General features: G+C 45.1%; 1 protein-coding gene, 1 long non-coding RNA gene and 1 pseudogene across 2 annotated transcripts in view; 1 reads left to right on the forward strand and 2 right to left on the reverse strand.

Annotated features, from left to right (window-relative positions):
* Positions 1-358, reverse strand: part of RGS9 (regulator of G protein signaling 9) — a 65207-nt gene extending 64849 nt beyond the window's left edge. Inside the window, exon 1 of the mRNA XM_049701663.1 lies at positions 171-358. Within this exon, the coding sequence (XP_049557620.1) occupies positions 171-227 (57 nt within the window). The 5' untranslated portion in view covers positions 228-358. The remainder of the gene's footprint in view (positions 1-170) is intronic.
* A 5359-nt stretch (positions 359-5717) lies between these two features.
* Positions 5718-5797, forward strand: LOC117203619 (uncharacterized; annotated as a pseudogene).
* A 1487-nt stretch (positions 5798-7284) lies between these two features.
* Positions 7285-9682, reverse strand: LOC125962042 (uncharacterized). The gene is made up of 2 exons (XR_007473337.1): positions 9528-9682; positions 7285-7765 (listed from the first exon to the last, which is right to left on the reverse strand). It is a non-coding gene; the product is annotated as an uncharacterized LOC125962042 (long non-coding RNA).
* Between the last annotated feature and the right edge of the window lie 6748 nt (positions 9683-16430).

Consider the following 16430-nt stretch of genomic DNA (forward strand, 5'->3'; position numbering starts at 1 on the left):
CTTTAAAAGACGGACAGACAGAAACACAAGGCAAATAAGTCACTTAATGACATCAAGCGGCACTAACCGACCACAAGGGCTGCCCCCCGCCCCTGCCCACATCGCCGCCGGCACTTCCCGGAGTTGGTCCCCGCGCCCCTCCCGGGCCCAGGTGATGGGGCCGCGCTCACCTTCCGCAGAAATGCCATCCTCGGCCTGTACTGCTGACCTTGGTGTCGGATTGTCATCCTGGACCCTGGCGGACGCAGAACCTGGACACAACCGGAGGGAAGAGGAAGCCCTCGGAGAGCGAGCCGGCGTCCCCGTGCCCGGGCTGGGTTGTGCTGCTCGCGGCGTCCCCGACCCGCGCGCCCGCGCCCTCGGGAAGCTGCCCGAATCCGCGCCGGCCAATCAGCGCGCCGCGCCGCGGGCCGGGCGTGCTCCGCGCCGGCGCCCACCTGCCGCCAGGGGGCGCTGTCAGGCTCCGCCGGGGCCCGCGGAGCCGCAGGTGAGCCCCGCTCGCCCGGGACCCGCGTGGGAGGGTCTGTGGCCGAGGGCGAGCCCTTAAGGAGGATGGGACTTCGGTTAGGAAGGGCGACAGGCACGGGAAAGGGAGGGAAGGGATAGTTTCGGCGTCTGGGATTAACATATATACACCACTATATTTAAAATAGATAAAACGACTATACTCCAGTAAAAATTATTTTTTAGAAAAAGGACATTTATGGCAAAAATAAAATTAGATAATCCTGAAAGACCTACTGTACAGCACAGGGAACTTTGCTTAATATTCTGTAATAACCTAAATGGGAAGAGAATTTGAAAAAGAATAGGTAGTACATGTATATGTATAACTGAATCACTTTGCTATATGCCTGAAACTAACACAACATTGTAACTCAACTATACTCCAATAAAAAAATTAAAAATTTTAAAAATGTTTAGAAGTGTTTAGGGGAAAAGCAAATTCTACGTGGAATTGGTAAGATGTTGGTTAACAAAAGAAAGGACGTGAAGAATAAAGAAGGAAAGTTGAAGTCCCTGCTGGGCCAGCTGCCTGGTCTATTTTTTCAGTTTCTTTTCTGTTATACGTTATTACAAGAGATCGAATATAGTTCCCTGTGCTATACAGTAAATCCTTGTTGTTTAAGATGCTCTATATCTGGATGGGAGTGATGGTTATACACAGGTAATCATGTTTGTCAAAACTCATCCAACTGTACTCTTAAAATTGGAGCATGACATTGTCTGTAAACTATACCCCAATAAAAAGACTGACCCAAAAAAGCAAGTATTACCTTGCAAGACGGCAGAGGGACATCGTGCTAAAATGAAATTCTCCTGTGACTCGGTCAGGTAAGTGGACATCTAATCATCATCACCACCATCACCATCGTCATCACCATTGTCATCTGCAGCCTCCTCTTCATCAACACACAGGTGTGATTCAGGACCTATATGGGGGTCCTGCTGCCCTGGATACCATACAATGGGATCTCCATGAGCCTGGCCCCTGTAGGATAAACCACATCCAAACACAATGATATGGTCATTTACACAGCAGTGCCCTTTAAACCCCAGTTCCAAGGTCACCTCCCAGGAAAATGTCCCAACACCTCTGGTCAACTCAACAACTAAGTTCAGTCCACTGTGCTTAGTGCTCAGGAGATAAAACTTAAAACATCCTGCTCTCAGCCCTTGTGCCCTCCTCCCAGACTGGGAGGAGGGGCAGAATCCTCAACAGTTCATCTCTCCATGATGGATGCCTCAGACTGCCTGCAGGCAGAGACTTTCTTAGAGGGGTCAGGGTTAGAGCAGCCGTGGGACACCACTGCCCTCACCCAGGCCCGAGGGATGGTGAGCCGGAGCCCTGGTGGGGGGCTGTCATGCAGGGGCTGTCATCCTGGAGGGACACGGCCATGGCTAGAAAGGGTGCTGGCGGAATAAATACCCCGACTCTCTCTCCTCTGAGTGCTTCCCATTTGTCGGTCCTGACCAGAAGCCAGAGGGTGATAGAGGCCCGGGGATGCAGCCTGTCCGGATCAGCCTCCCAGGGCACACAGCCAGGCAGAGAAGGGCAAAGGGTTGGGGGTGGGAAGGACTTAGGGGAGGCAAATCGTGAAGAAGCAGCACCATGGGTTAAATGTCTTCGATAGCGTGGAAGCCCAGAGCACAGATCTTGGAGTTGATTCTGTGTCCCCAAGCACTCGTGACAGCTCGGTGACAGCACCACCCAGCCCGCACAGACGTCTCCCTGACTCAGACAGAAGTCATGTTGAATTCACCTGACTCCCTGGGCCACTGCCCGTGCTCTGGGCCATGTTTGCATTTCGTATAATTCTGTCTCGTTTGCATTTTGTCACAAGTGTGTATTACGCTGGCAATTCTAAAAAGTCATATATATATATAAAAATCTTAGATGCATGAATGTTTCTTCCTAGCTCTGCTGAGAGAGGCAATAGCTCGTGAAAACATATTCTGGGAGGGAACTCAGAGGGCCTTAATTTCCACGCAGTGAGCACACTGGGCCTGCAGACAGACCCTCTCTGCACACCCACTGGTCAGCGCCAGTTCAGCAATAAAGGGAAGGAAGTGTAGGTGGAGCCCTCCGTAGCCCACACCTACGCTTCTCCCTGCCTTTCACCTTCTCCAGAAGAAGCTACTTGAGACCTTCAGAAGCTGACCACACCTGGCGTGGCTCTGAGTGCTTGACCTGGGAGAGAGGCAGAAAAAGAGGAACTTCGGGGAACTTTTCTGGAAGGTTTCCTGCTTCTTCATCAACTGGGGATTGTTCAGAAACTATTTTGGCCCAGCAGGGGCTACCAGGTACCACCACCAAGTACAGTCCTAGAATAAAAATCCCATCCTTATCTTTTTTCTCCTAAATTAAATGAATTGGATGCATCCAGAGGTGATACTTTTCACAAGCATGGCTAGAGATAAACGCAGGAAAACAGAACAAGATCACGCCTCCCTCTGGCCCCAGCCTCTTCCCAGCTCCGTGGGGTGCACTTCTGTCTACCTGTGGAGCAGGTCAGGCTGGAACTGGTAAATGGCGTCTGCAGCTTTTTTTTTGTTAAGGGCAGCACTGTTTTTCATTATAGAAAATTTGGAGCTATGGGTCTTTTAAAAATAACAATTACGTAAATTGGTACAGCTACCATGGAAAATAGTATAGAGGTTTCTCAGGAAACTAAAAACAGAACTCCCATAGGACCCAGCAATTCTACTCCTGGGTATTTATCCAAAAAAGAAAAACAAAAAAAAAAACCCAAAAAAACCCTAATTCTAAAAGATACATGCACCCTATGTTCATAGCAGCACTATTTACAATAACCAAGACAGATGAATGGACAAAGAAGATGTGGTTTATATATTCAATGGAATACTACTCAGCCATAAAAAAGAATGAAATGCCATTTGTAGCAACATGGATGGACCTAAAGATTATCATACTAAGGCAGAAAGAAAAAGACAAATACCATATGATATCACTTACATGTGGAATCTAAAATATGACACAAATGAACCTATCATCTACAAAACAGAAACAAACTCACAGACAGAGAGAACAGACTTGTGGTTGCCAAGGGGGAGGGGGGAGGGAGAGGGATGGACTGGGAGTTTGGGGTTGGTAGATGCAAACTATTACATTTAGAATGGAGAACAAGGTCCTACTATATAACACAGAGAACTACATCCAATCTCCTGGAATAAACCATAATGGGAAAGAATATTTAAAAAACGAATGTAGGTATGTGTGTAACTGAGTCACTTTACTGTACAGCAGAGATTGCTGCAACTTTGTAAATCAACTCTACTTCAATTAAAAAAAAACTAAAAACAGAACTACCATATGACCGAACAATTCCACTCCTGGGTATTTATCCAAAAGAAAAAAAACCCTAATTCGAAAAGATACAAGCACCGCTATGTTCAGAGCAGCTCTATTTACAATAGCCAAGATATGGAAGCAACCTAAATGTCCATCGACAGAGGAATGGATAGAGAAGATGTGGCCCATATGTACAATGGAATATTACTCAGCCATTAAAAACGAATGAAATTTTGCCATTGGCAGCGACATGGATGGACTTGGAGGGCATTATGCTTAGTGAAGTAAGTCAGACAGAGAAAGACAAACACTGTGTGATGTCACTTACATGTGGAATCTGAAAACTACAACAAACTAGTAAATGTAACAAAAAAGAAGCAGACGCACAGATACCGAGAACAAGCTAGTGATTACTAGTGGGGAGGGGTATGCGGGGAGGGGCAATATGGGTAGGGGATTAAGAGGTACAAACTATTAGGTATCAAACAAACTATAAGGATACATTGGACAATATGGGGAATACTTTATAATAGCCAAAATGTTATAATAACTACCAATGGTGTATAACCTTTAAAAAGTGTGAATCACTACATTGTGCGCCTGTAACTTACATAATATTGTACAGCAACTATACTTCAATTTTTAAAAAAAAATTTTAATTCAAAAAAGGAAAAAATGGCATTATGGGAAAAGGCGTTTTCACACCTTGCAATAGGCTTTCGTTTTAAGACAGCTGAGGGCTTCAGGGGACGTGTGAAGGCCTCCAGGCTGTGCTCTGGTCCCTGCTCTGCCTCTCACCGGATGTGAGACTTTTTTCTAACAGCTTTGTTGAGGGATAACTGACATACACTAAACTGCATGGATCTGAAGTGCACACTTTGATGAGTTTCGATACATGTATACCCCCGTGAAACTACACCCACGGTCAAGACGGGGAGCACATCTGTTACCCCCTGAAGTTTCCTTATGCCCTTTGTGATCCCTCCCCCGCGCTGTCCCCAGGCAACCCCCGACCTGCTTTCTGTCGCCCTGAATCAGTGGGAGGGGTGAATCTGATCAAGTTACCTAATCTCTCCAAGTCTCTACTTTCTCAGTAGTAATAAGAAAGAGCCCGACTTGATGAATTCAAAATTCCCCTCCAATCTGAAAGTCACATGACTTTAATAAGTGAACGTAAAAGCGCAGGCTCAGCGACCATGGCTCACGGGCCCAGCGGGATCCTCCCGGACCGGGACATGAACCCGTGTCCCCCACATCGTCAAGCAGACTCAGAACCGCTGCGCCATCAGGGAAGCCCTAACAAAGTGGGATTTAGCGCTCCCTACAAAGCGAGGCCTCTCTGGACTTAGACCAGCCACCCCAAAACGGGATTCCACGTGGCATTCAAAAGAGCCGAAGAGCTGGGTGCCACCATGGACGTGCCCCCAACCATTCCTGCCACACGTGATCGGGGAGGGTTGGGGGAGAGAGGCGAGAGGGACCCACCTTAGGAGAAGAGACCCCAAGAAAATGTATTACTTGGTGCACCCCATCTGTATCAATCGTACTGAAATCCTTCTCTTCTGTCAAACATGCCCATCCCGCGAAGGATTTTTAAACCCAAAGCGTGCCAGCGAGGGTCCTCTACTGATGCTCAGGTGCTCCCCCTGCCGGTGGGGTGGCTCAGCCTCCAAAACCCTGGGTTCCCAGCCCCTCGTCCTGCCCCCAGCAGCCACCTCTGTCCACGGAGAGCAAGTGTCTTTCTTAGGGCTTTCCAAAGCAAGGGATTTTCCAAAGTTCCTGCACATTCTGCTCTTTCCCTTGGTTTCCCCAGAACAGCAATGTCTGGAAGGGTACAGGAAGATGAATGCTACAGGAGATGCCAGGGAAATAAAAATATTAGCCCATGCAAGAATTTTCTTCTAAGACTATACTTTCAGGGATCATTTTTATAGTTCGTTACTACAGAAGTTTCTCTGAAAGAGATATGGGAATATATGTATAACTGATTTCACTTTGTTATAAAGCAGAAACTAACACACCATTGTAAAGCAATTATACTCCAATAAAGATGTTAAAAAAAAAAAAAAGAATTTTCTTCTGACATCCATTGCTTCCACATCACCCAGATGCTGCATTTGAAGATCAACTTCACCCATGCTCTTGGCTCCTATGTGTGGGTCTAATACTGCTCTCTCTTCTCTCTCTCTTCTCTTTCTAGGTAGGTAGGTAGATAGATGATACATAGATAGATAGACAGATAGATAGATAGATAATGTCTGGTTACATCACCTGAACCTTAGAAAAGTCAGTCCTGCTCTTTCCCTTTCCCTCTTTATGTTTGGTACACAGCCCTCCTGGGGTCAAACTCAAGTCACTTTACAGACAACCAAATTTGGTGTTTTGTAAAAAGTGCAAACCTTTAGGGGAGGAAGGAGTGACTGCTAATGAGTATGGAGTTGCTTCTTGGGGATAATCAAAATGTTCTGGAATTAGACAGTGGTGATGGTTGCACGACCTTGTGAATAGACTAAAAGGACTGAACTGTACACTTGAAAACGGTGAACTGTAATGGTATGGGAATTATACCTCAATTTTTTAAAGCGCAAGCTCAGAGAAATAATTTTCCCCAGGTTTTGCTATTATGAGGCCCCCTCTCTTTCTCAAAAATCTTCAGCGGCTCCCTATCGCCTCCCTAATAAAATTAATTCTCTCCCAGTCTGGCCCGATCTGAACTGTCACCTGCAGTGTCACTGCCCCTCAACATGGAGTTTCTTTCTCTCGCCAGCCTTGAAGTCTGCTTTTTCACCAGCCTGTGGTGGATTTTCTCCCCCCAGGTCTTTCCCACCAGGTGTTCTGCTGACACCTCCCTCCTCCCCATTCCTTCACCACTGAGTTGGTGCCATTCCCGTGGCACTTTTTCACGCACAGATTTGGGTGGGACATCATTGGTGAACATCTTACATCCCCTGCTAATCGATGAGTTTCACCAAGAATAAGGTCAGCCAGCAGCTTGTGAGCAGCGGTCTCTGGGTTTGGGTTTTGGTTCTGGCGGGGGTAGACCTGACTGTGGCACTGCCAATTTCTGAGGTGTAAATACTCCTGTTAATGTGACATCAGTGACCACAGAATCACTGGACGGGAGGTGAAGATGCTTCTGTATCTGTTGGATTCATTTTGCAGCACCAAAAACTGCTAAGGATTAGCAAAACCTGAACTGGAGCATCGTTACATAAAGACTGAGCAGAAAACTTTATGGCAACCAGGGGCTTCCCTGGTGGTGCAGTGGTTGAGAGTCCGCCTGCCGGTGCAGGGGACACGGGTTTGTGCCCTGGTCCGGGAAGACCCCACATGCCGCGGAGCGGCTGGGCCCGTGAGCCATGGCCACTGAGCCTGCGCATCCGGAACCTGTGCTCTGCAACAGGAGAGGCCACAACAGTGAGAGGCCCGCCTACCGAAAAAAGAAAAAAAAAAAAAAAAAACACCACCACCAACAAAAAAACTTTATAGCAACTAGAACTGTTCCAGAAACTTCAGAGGTGATCTCATGGACCAGGGAACGGGGAGTCATTGGAATATTTGCAGCTTAAGAGGCCATGGTCTAGGATGTTGTAGACAAGATCTACACTACACTCAATGGTTGCATCTCTTCCAACTCTGAGAATTATTGAGTCTCAGATGGGTGTGGTTCCAAGGGAGTCTTGTATGGCTGGTATCACTCAACCAATATCACTTTCAGAGGCTGGGCAACCACCCCTTAGAAAGGGTTTTCTGGCTGCCCCGATCCACCTCTTCCATGCACCTCAGGAAGCCTGCCCTTTTAAGCACACTCTTCACTCTGCATCGTATGTGTGAAGTTTTGCACACGAACGTTGGGCTTGCAGGGTGGTATCTGATATCTTGCGGGTAGATTTGATTTCCTTGAAGGCGGTGGTTATTTCGCCTGCCAGTCGCCAAGGGAAGAAATAGGTTCTAAGGCAGAAAAAAAGAAGCAGGAATTCAGAAAGTCAGTCTTGGGTACCAGTCTATTGCTGGAACTCACCTGCCCACCATAAGAGAGCAAGTCCAGGGCCAGGAAGAAATGGAGTCTGCAATCTCCAGGGATCACACCTCTTTTGTCAAGTAAACTGTTCTAGTTTCATGTGGTTTTTGCCATTTCCCTTTTGTTTCTCCTCTAGGGTTCATGACATTTTCACTCATTGTTCCAGCACTCTCTGCTCTGTGTCAGGGAGTATTCAGTTTTGTTCAACCAACCTTGACTGAGCACCGTTTCTGGGCTGGGAACCATGTCAAGCACCCGTGGTATAAAGGTGAATAAGACACGGTCCTGCCTTGAAGATGTCTCCGGTAGAAAAGAAAGACATAAAATATAATTCTGGGATAGTGCAGTGGATGGTGTGGGAGGATGTGGAAGGCAAAAAAGAAAAGGAAAGAACAGAAAGGTGGTAAGAGCCTGCTCAGATAAATCATAATGGTTTCGCGTAACAGGCCTTCGTGTACCTGCCCATTCACTGAGGGCTCGCAACAACCTAGGAGTAGCTGTCTATTATTAAGACCCCCAGGCAACAAATGAGTAAAGAGAGGGGCAAGGCGGGGAGGGAGATAAATTAAGAGATTGGGATTAACATGCACACACTACTGTATATAAAATAGATAAGCAACAAGGACCTACTGTATAGCACAGGGAACACTACTCAATACTCTGTAATAACCTATATGGGAAAAGAATCTGAAAAAGAATAGAGGTACATATATGACTCACTTGTAAGTCAACTCTACTCCAATATAAAATTTAAAAAAATTTTTTTAAATGAGTAAAGAGAAAAACTAACAAGCTGAAGTTTTTGCCCCTATTAAGAGCAGAGCCAGGACTGGGACCCAGGCAGCCCGGCCTCTGACTTCACACCTCACCTCCATGTGATGCCAGGGTCCTCGGATCGGCCAGGAACTGCGTCCTGTGCCCGCCTCAGTCGTGCACTGAGAGCTAGCTGGTTTCCCACAGAAAAGTCATGGTGTTAAAACCAAAAACAGAGAAAACTGGGTGCTGGGCAAGCAAAATCAACAGCTGTCCATGGTAGAGTCACTTCAGAAATGCAGCTTTTCCTCTCTCTCGGATTGTTGGCCTGGGATGAGTTTTCCACAGACGGTTATCTCATGTGTCAGAGTCTGAACTTACTTCTTCAATGGCTTCTGACACAGAGCGCCAAGCAGTTTTTCAGCAGGATTGCATATTTACATTCCGTTTGCCCAGAATGAACTGATTTCACCACGCCCTTGTTTGTGTTGGGTGCTAGTACGTTTCTTATACCTAGACAATTCTAATTTTTCCTAGATTCTGTATTTGTACGTGCAGTTTTCCCTTTTTAGACCAGAAAATCCAAATAAGAGGGTACTATCTCAAAGTTGTTAAGGTGACCCTCTGAATCCACAGGTGAGCCAGAGGGGGCCCCGGTAGGAGGGAAGGACAGGTGTGCCCGTTCATCCCTGCCGTTTTAGAGGTGAAGAGGGCTGCGTTTGGGAGAAGAAAACAAGAGCCGCAGGTCCAGCACCCAGGCTGGGGTTCACGTTCAAAAGGCACTTCAGTGTAAAACCTTTTTTTAAAAAAATTATTTAGCGTCATTTCAGCTGTGTGATTGCATAAAAGCTAGACTTCACGTCATTAAAAAACGGATGTGCGCCTGCACTGGTAAAAAAACCGGCTAGAAAACTGATGGGGAGTTTGGGGGTACCCTACTGTGTTCCTGCATCTCCGTTTTTAAACATCGTGATAAGGGGAATTTCCGCCGCTCTGCTAGCAGTGCTTCCAGGTGCGCACAGACACGAAAGGGCAGGCAAGGGTTCCGCGGTCCCCAGCGCCACCTCCCTTCCCGCAGAGGGGCCGGGCCCGGCCCAGACCATAGAGGCGCGGATACCTCCAAAGTCCTAGGGAGGAAGCGCAGGCTGCCGGAGGCGGACTTCCGCCGGCGGCCATTCCCGGCCCCGCCCCTCCGGGCCCGGGTGCCCCCTGGGTGTGGGTTTCCTACGGGGAGCTGGTGGGGGGCGCGGACCCCGGAAGTTTGGGGCCCCTTCCCCGAAGTGGGGGATCGGGGTCGGCCCCTCGAACCCCCAGCGATGTGGACTTGTTTCCTCGTTATAACTCCTCGAGCCGTGGTGAAACCCGCCCTAAAGATACGTGATTTAGGCTTGACTTGGTGTATCTGAGAGAACGACCGGCTGCCTGTGTGAAAAACAGTCCAGTAGCTAAAACAAAGAAGTGTGTCTTCGTGTTTCGTCGTGTGCAGATGCGGGGGCAGGACTTGGGGCGCATGACTTGGCCCTGCGCCCTGGAAGGAGCGGGGCGCCGGGGGACAAGGCGGCCCGGAAGGTCGGCACGGCCTCCCCCGGGCGGGGGGCGGGGTGGGTGAGGCTCCGAACCGAGCTCTCGCCCGGAAGTGGGCCTGGCGATTAGACCCCTGCGGAGCACTGGCCGCGGTTCTTCCTCTTGAGGACCGCGCTCTTTACAGGTGCTGACTGCCTAGACTTTTTGACTTAAGTGTCCTCGATTTTAAAGTGAGGATGGTATCGGCCATCCTGTTCCACTGTGGGATCCTGTCCTGCAGGGGGAGATCCTGTCCTACTGTGTATCATCTTATGCTACTGGGTGGGATCCTGTCCTACTGGGTGGGATCCCATCCTACTGTGTGATCCTGTCCTACCATATGTGATCCTGTCCTACCATATGTGATCCTGTCCTACTGTGTGTAATCCTGTCCTACTGTGTGTGACTGTACTGTGGCATATGTTCTTTAGTGAACCGGATTTACCTTCTCTGACACTATAAGATCGTGTTGGGGGAATGTTTCATAGAAAGAAACTTTCACCGCAGTGTGTTCCTGAGGGGAAAATAAAAGATGGACAAGTTTGGGATTTGAACTGTGGTCTCTTGCCACAGTTACTGATAGAATATTAAATTGTTCTGAGAAGCTTTGCAGTAATGGAACTCACCTAACTCTGTTTAGGCGGGCGTTTCTCCAGCATTTGACCACAGAAACTTGAGTAACACCCTATTAATATCCCCAACGCGGTTTTGACCAGAACACATTTTTGGGAGACGCTGACATAAATCATTCGCGTGAGCACAGACCTGTGCAACAGTCACTCTCACTTCTCAAAAGACATTTCAGAACTTTCTGAAAATCACCTGACTGGATTTCAGTAAGGATAGTTTCAGTTTTACAGACATTGGAGAAATTGGTCCATAAATAATGAAGTACTACAAGCTGTTAACATTTGGAAAAGGAAGTGAACCTTCCTCACCCTTCCTCCTTCGTACATCATGGACAGTAAATAACATCTTAACATCACTGCGCCAGTATTATCAGCGTATTGTCAGCATATTACTCATAAAGCAATAGGAATAATTACTTTGAAAAACACAGATCGTTCCAAGTGGAAATTCTACAATTCAGGGCTTCTGAATGACAAACCTTGGACATTTGTTGAAGGACCTACTTTAGTAAAACATGATTAACATTTCCTGCTATAAATAGAATGCAGCTAAGAAACGCTTAAGTATGTTGTATGTATATATGAAGTGACGTTCACGCGAAACCTGCCCTAATATTATAGAATAAAATTGAGTACAGGGACTGTCTTCAGCTTTATTCACGATGACTGAGCTGCTGATTCATGTGTTTGGTGCAAACCTCTATCAAGGGGAGCTTTGAAGTGACTTGGAAGTTTAGTATGTTACTAAACCTGCAGTTTCAAGCAGGACCTGCCTAAGGATGACAGTAACAAGACATTACAGTGTCCTTGTTCCAGTGTCTGGTCCTCCATCCTGTTGGGCCAGAAACCTACACGGTTCGCACAGAGATAACCAGGCTCCAGAGGACACACTAATGCTAACCAAACTCAAAAGGGACCAATGTATAAACCCGGAGTGTAAGGTAATTCCTTTCTAGTGAAAAATGTAACTATCAGGCAGCTGGCAAACTTTATTCACCAACAGTGTGTTCCTTCTTGAAAGAAGATCTACATGGGAGTCCAGATTCATATACTATGGGTATATCACACAGGAGACACATGGCATGGAATCAGAACCAGAATGATACCCAAGTTTAATGGCATTGGGTGTCTTCACCCTACAGATGTACCTGTCAGGTTAGCTAGATCTTCCTTTTCCTGGGTAAAAGCACTCTCATCCATGGTGCTAGAGACAAGATAAACCGTTTTATCTCTTTGAACATCTCTTTCACAGATGCTTGCCCCATATTCTTTCTCGAGCTGGAGTACAATGCAACTGACTTGGTTCAATCTTTTCTGTTTACAGCCGCCATCCAGCTGGACCTCCGTGAAGTTGCACCTGGGGCAGAAAGATAGGCTATTGAGTGGTCACACAGAGACTTTCCTCCCTGGGGGCAGAGGAAGCCAGAAGTTTGCTTGGGAGACCCTGTCTCTGTCTGCCTGAAGCACAGGTGAACTGGATTGTGGAGGGCACCTTGACAAGAAGCAAGGTCACAGCTGGGGCAGTCAGGGAGGTCTGGTGGAGAGGGCCACATAGTGCAAAGTCACACAGGTTTCTTCAGGAAGCCATCTGCTTGAACAGTGAGTAACGTGTGCCTGCGATGCAAAATTCTGCTTCTTTAAACAGAATTTAATGATTTAAAGTATATGCACCACATTCTGTCCGTGAAAATCATGGTTGTGAAAACATGTTCGAAAGATCTGTATACGTTGTCTTTTCTAAGTGAATATTATATTTCGATTAAAATATACGTACATATAACATGCTAATCAAAATGCGTTTTACTGAGATCTCCCTCACCTTCAATCTGTTGATATATTCTCAATTGATGTTTTTCAGGCCCTTGACCTTCACCCCATAAGAGGCATTACAGTGTTCCCCAATTTTATGATTGAGAACGGTCTGAATAGGGAAGGGGCATAAGAGAAAGGCCAAATATAATTTTTCTGCTAATTAATTTCATAGAACAACCAGCAAAGATTTTAAAAATAATTTCCTGGTCACAACAGGCAAGAGAGAATTCATTGTCAATAGGTATGCAGAATGAAAATGAATCATCCTTGGGACTTCCCTGCTGGCACAGTGGTTAAGAATCTGCCTACCGACGCAGGGGACACAGGTTCGATCCCTGGTCCAGGAAGATCCCACATGCTATGGAGCAACTAAGCCCATGTGCCACAACTATTGAGCCTGCGTGCTGCAACTACTGAGCCTGCGCGCCTAGAGCCCCTGCTCCGCAACAAGAGAAGCCACCATAATGAGAAGCCCGTGCACCACAACGAAGAGTAGCCCCCGTTCACCGCAACTAGAGAAAGTCCGCGCGTAGCAACGAAGACCCAACACAGCCAAAAATAAATAAAATCATTAAAAAAAAAAAAAAAAAAAAAAAGAATCATCCTAGTCAGAAACATGGAAATGCAGGAAGGAATGAAAAATACCAGAAAGGATAAAAATATGGGGAATTAGTAATAAATATTAAATGTCAACCCAACAATTATCATGTCTTGTGGAGTTAAATTTATGTGTAGAACTAAAAATGTATGAAACAACACAAAAAGAGGAAAGGGAGAAACTTTTAGGAAAGGTAAAGTTGTCTAAGGTTCTAGCAGTACTGGGAAACTGGTAAAAGTAATAAATTGTATTAGACAGAAATAAGACAAGATTACATATTGTCTAATCTCTAGGATAACAACTAAAAGAAAATAATATATAATAACAGAACATATAACCTACAAGTTTGGGGTGGGGAATAGAGTAAGAGATAATATTGTATTAATCCACAAGAAGGCAAGAAAAAAGAAAAATGGAACATAAAACAGATTAGCCAAATAGAAAAAAAAATAGAAAGTAGGAATAAATCCAACTATATCAGCAGTTACTTTATATGTAAACGGACTAAATAATACAAGAAAAAGACTAAGATTGTCAGATGGGATAAAGAAAAAGAAAACATGTAACTTCTAAGAGAGACACTTTAAATATACAGAGACAGAATGATTAAAGTAGAAGGACGGGAAAAGATAGATTACACAAACCCTAGCAAAAAGAAATCAAGTGTATCTATACCAGTATCAAATAAGACTTTAAGGCAAGAAGCATTACTAGAACTAAAGAAATATCATAATGGGTCAATCCAACAAGAAGATAACAAGTCACAAATCTGTACATATTCAATGACATAACTTCAAAATACATACAGCAAAAATTAAACAAAGAAGAGACAAATCCACAATCATAGCGAAAAACTAACACACTTTCCTCAATAGCTTATACAACCAGCAGATAAAAGACCAATCAGGATATAGAAGATAAAACACACAATTAACAAACTTGACCTGGTGGCTATATGTAGAATTCTGTACTCAACAATGACAGAATTTACATTTTTAAGTGTAAGTGAAACATATACCAGAATTGACCATATAGTGAATTATAAAGAAAGCCTCAACCAATTGCAAAACATTGAAATCATTCAGAGAATGTTATTTGACCACAGTGGAATTAAGCTTAGAAATCAGTAATAAAAAGATTATATGCATTGTCTGGAAATTTTAAAATATATTCCTAAATAATTCATAAACTAAAGAAAACCCCCAGATATTAGAAAATATTTTTAATTGAATGATAATAAAGACATAACATATAAAAACTCACAGGATTCAGCTAATGCAGGGCACAGAGAGAAACTTATAACCTTAAAAATGTACACATTAGAGGGACTTCCCTGGTGGCGCAGTGGATAAGACTCCACACTCTCAATTGTAGGGGGCCCAGGTTCCACCCCTGGTCAGGAAACTAGATCTCACATGCATGCCACAACTAAGAGTTCACATGGCACGACTAAGGAGCCCAAGAGCCGCAACTAAGACCTGGTGCGACCAAATAAATATTAAAAAAAAAAAAAAAAAAAGAATTCATTGGAAGAAAGACATCAAAAAAAAATGTACACGTTAGAAAAATGGTAGGCTGGAAATCAGTGATTTATTCTTCTATTTCAAGAATGTATTAAAAGAACAGCAAATTAAATATAAGGAAAATAGAAGGAAGTAAATGAGAAAGATGATAAACAGTGAAATAGAACACAAATATACAACGGAGAAAATCAACAAAATCAAAAGCTGGCTCTTTGAAAATATCGTTAAATGGTAAACTAACAATACTGTCCTACAAAAACAAAACAAATTCCCAATATTAGAAATGAAAAAGAATGTCCCTACAGAGCCTACAGACATCAAAAGGATTAATAAACATATTATTTTTTAAACTTCACACTAAAATTTTGAAATTTCAGACGAAATGGAAAATTTTCTTGAAAAATGCAGCTTTCCAAAGCCCACTGAAGAAAACGAACATTTTAATATCTAATATCTAATAAATAAATTGAAGTTATTCAAGAACTTCCCACAAAGAAAACTCCAAGCGTACATGGCTTCACCAGTTAGTTCTCACAAATATTTAAATAACACGAATCTTGCACAAACTCTTCCCAAGAACAGAATAACAGAGTATACTTCCCAACTCTTTATGTGGCCAACGTAACCTTGACAGAAAATTGCACTAGAATCTTACAAGAAGGAAAAATCACTGGCCAGTCACTCACGTTGTGATATAATAAAAATAAATATTTGGCCTTTGCCCAGGTTCCTGGCACACAGCTCTGAACCCCTTGGAATCTCAGGGTAACACGAGTGTCTCTTGTATGCTGATGAGGTGGCTGGTGCCTGGAGGCCCTTCGGGCTGGTCACCAGAAAGAAAGAGGCCTGATTAGAGGATTGAAACTTCCAGCCCAGCCCCCTAAACCGTAGGGAGGGAAGAGGGATGGAGATTGAGCTAATCACCGACGGCCAATGATTCAATCGATCGTGTCTACATAATGAAACCTCCATAAAAACTCCTAAACGACAGGGTTCAGAGTGCTTCTGGGTTGGTGAGCACATCAAGGTACCAGCAGGGTGACTTGCCCGGAGACAGCATGGAGGCCCCAAGCATTACCTCACCCCCATATCTTGCTCTATGCCTCTCTTCCATTTGCCTATTACAGAACCCTGTCATTTACAATAAACCGGCAGCAGTAAGTAAAGCACTTCGCTGAGTTCCGTGAGTCGTTTGACGAAATATCTAAACTTGGTGGGTGGGGTGGGGGGCGGGTATGTGGAAGCCCCCAGTTTACGGCCAGTTGATCAGAAGTACTTGCGACCTGAGCCTGGGACTGGTGTCTGAAGTGGGGGTGGTCTTGTGGGACTGAGCCCCCTACACCTAACTCCAGGTTAATTAGTATTTCAGACAAAAAAAAGTGGCCGGCCATTTCAGCAAGCAAAGAATGGTGCCCGCGGCCAAGTCGTCAGCCACTGCGGCACTGCGGCCACCCTGGTGGTTTGCTCTGAGGGGAACACCGGATACAGAAAAACAGGCTACTGGCCCCAGAGGGTTAAGATGCAGATCTACGGAATTTCAATGAGCCCAGACCCTCGCATCTTCCCATACACAGAAAAGGACTAAAATCATTTGCTTGACGCGTCTGTTTTTTGTGATTAGCAGTAATCTTTTGACATTCGACTACACAATTTTTTTTTCAGCAAAAACTCCTCTATATCCTGACTCCTTCCTTGCCTCTTTGGAATGTTCTCCAGA

The sequence above is a fragment of the Orcinus orca genome, chromosome 19, assembly GCF_937001465.1.
Source record: "Orcinus orca chromosome 19, mOrcOrc1.1, whole genome shotgun sequence".
NCBI lineage: Eukaryota > Metazoa > Chordata > Mammalia > Artiodactyla > Delphinidae > Orcinus > Orcinus orca.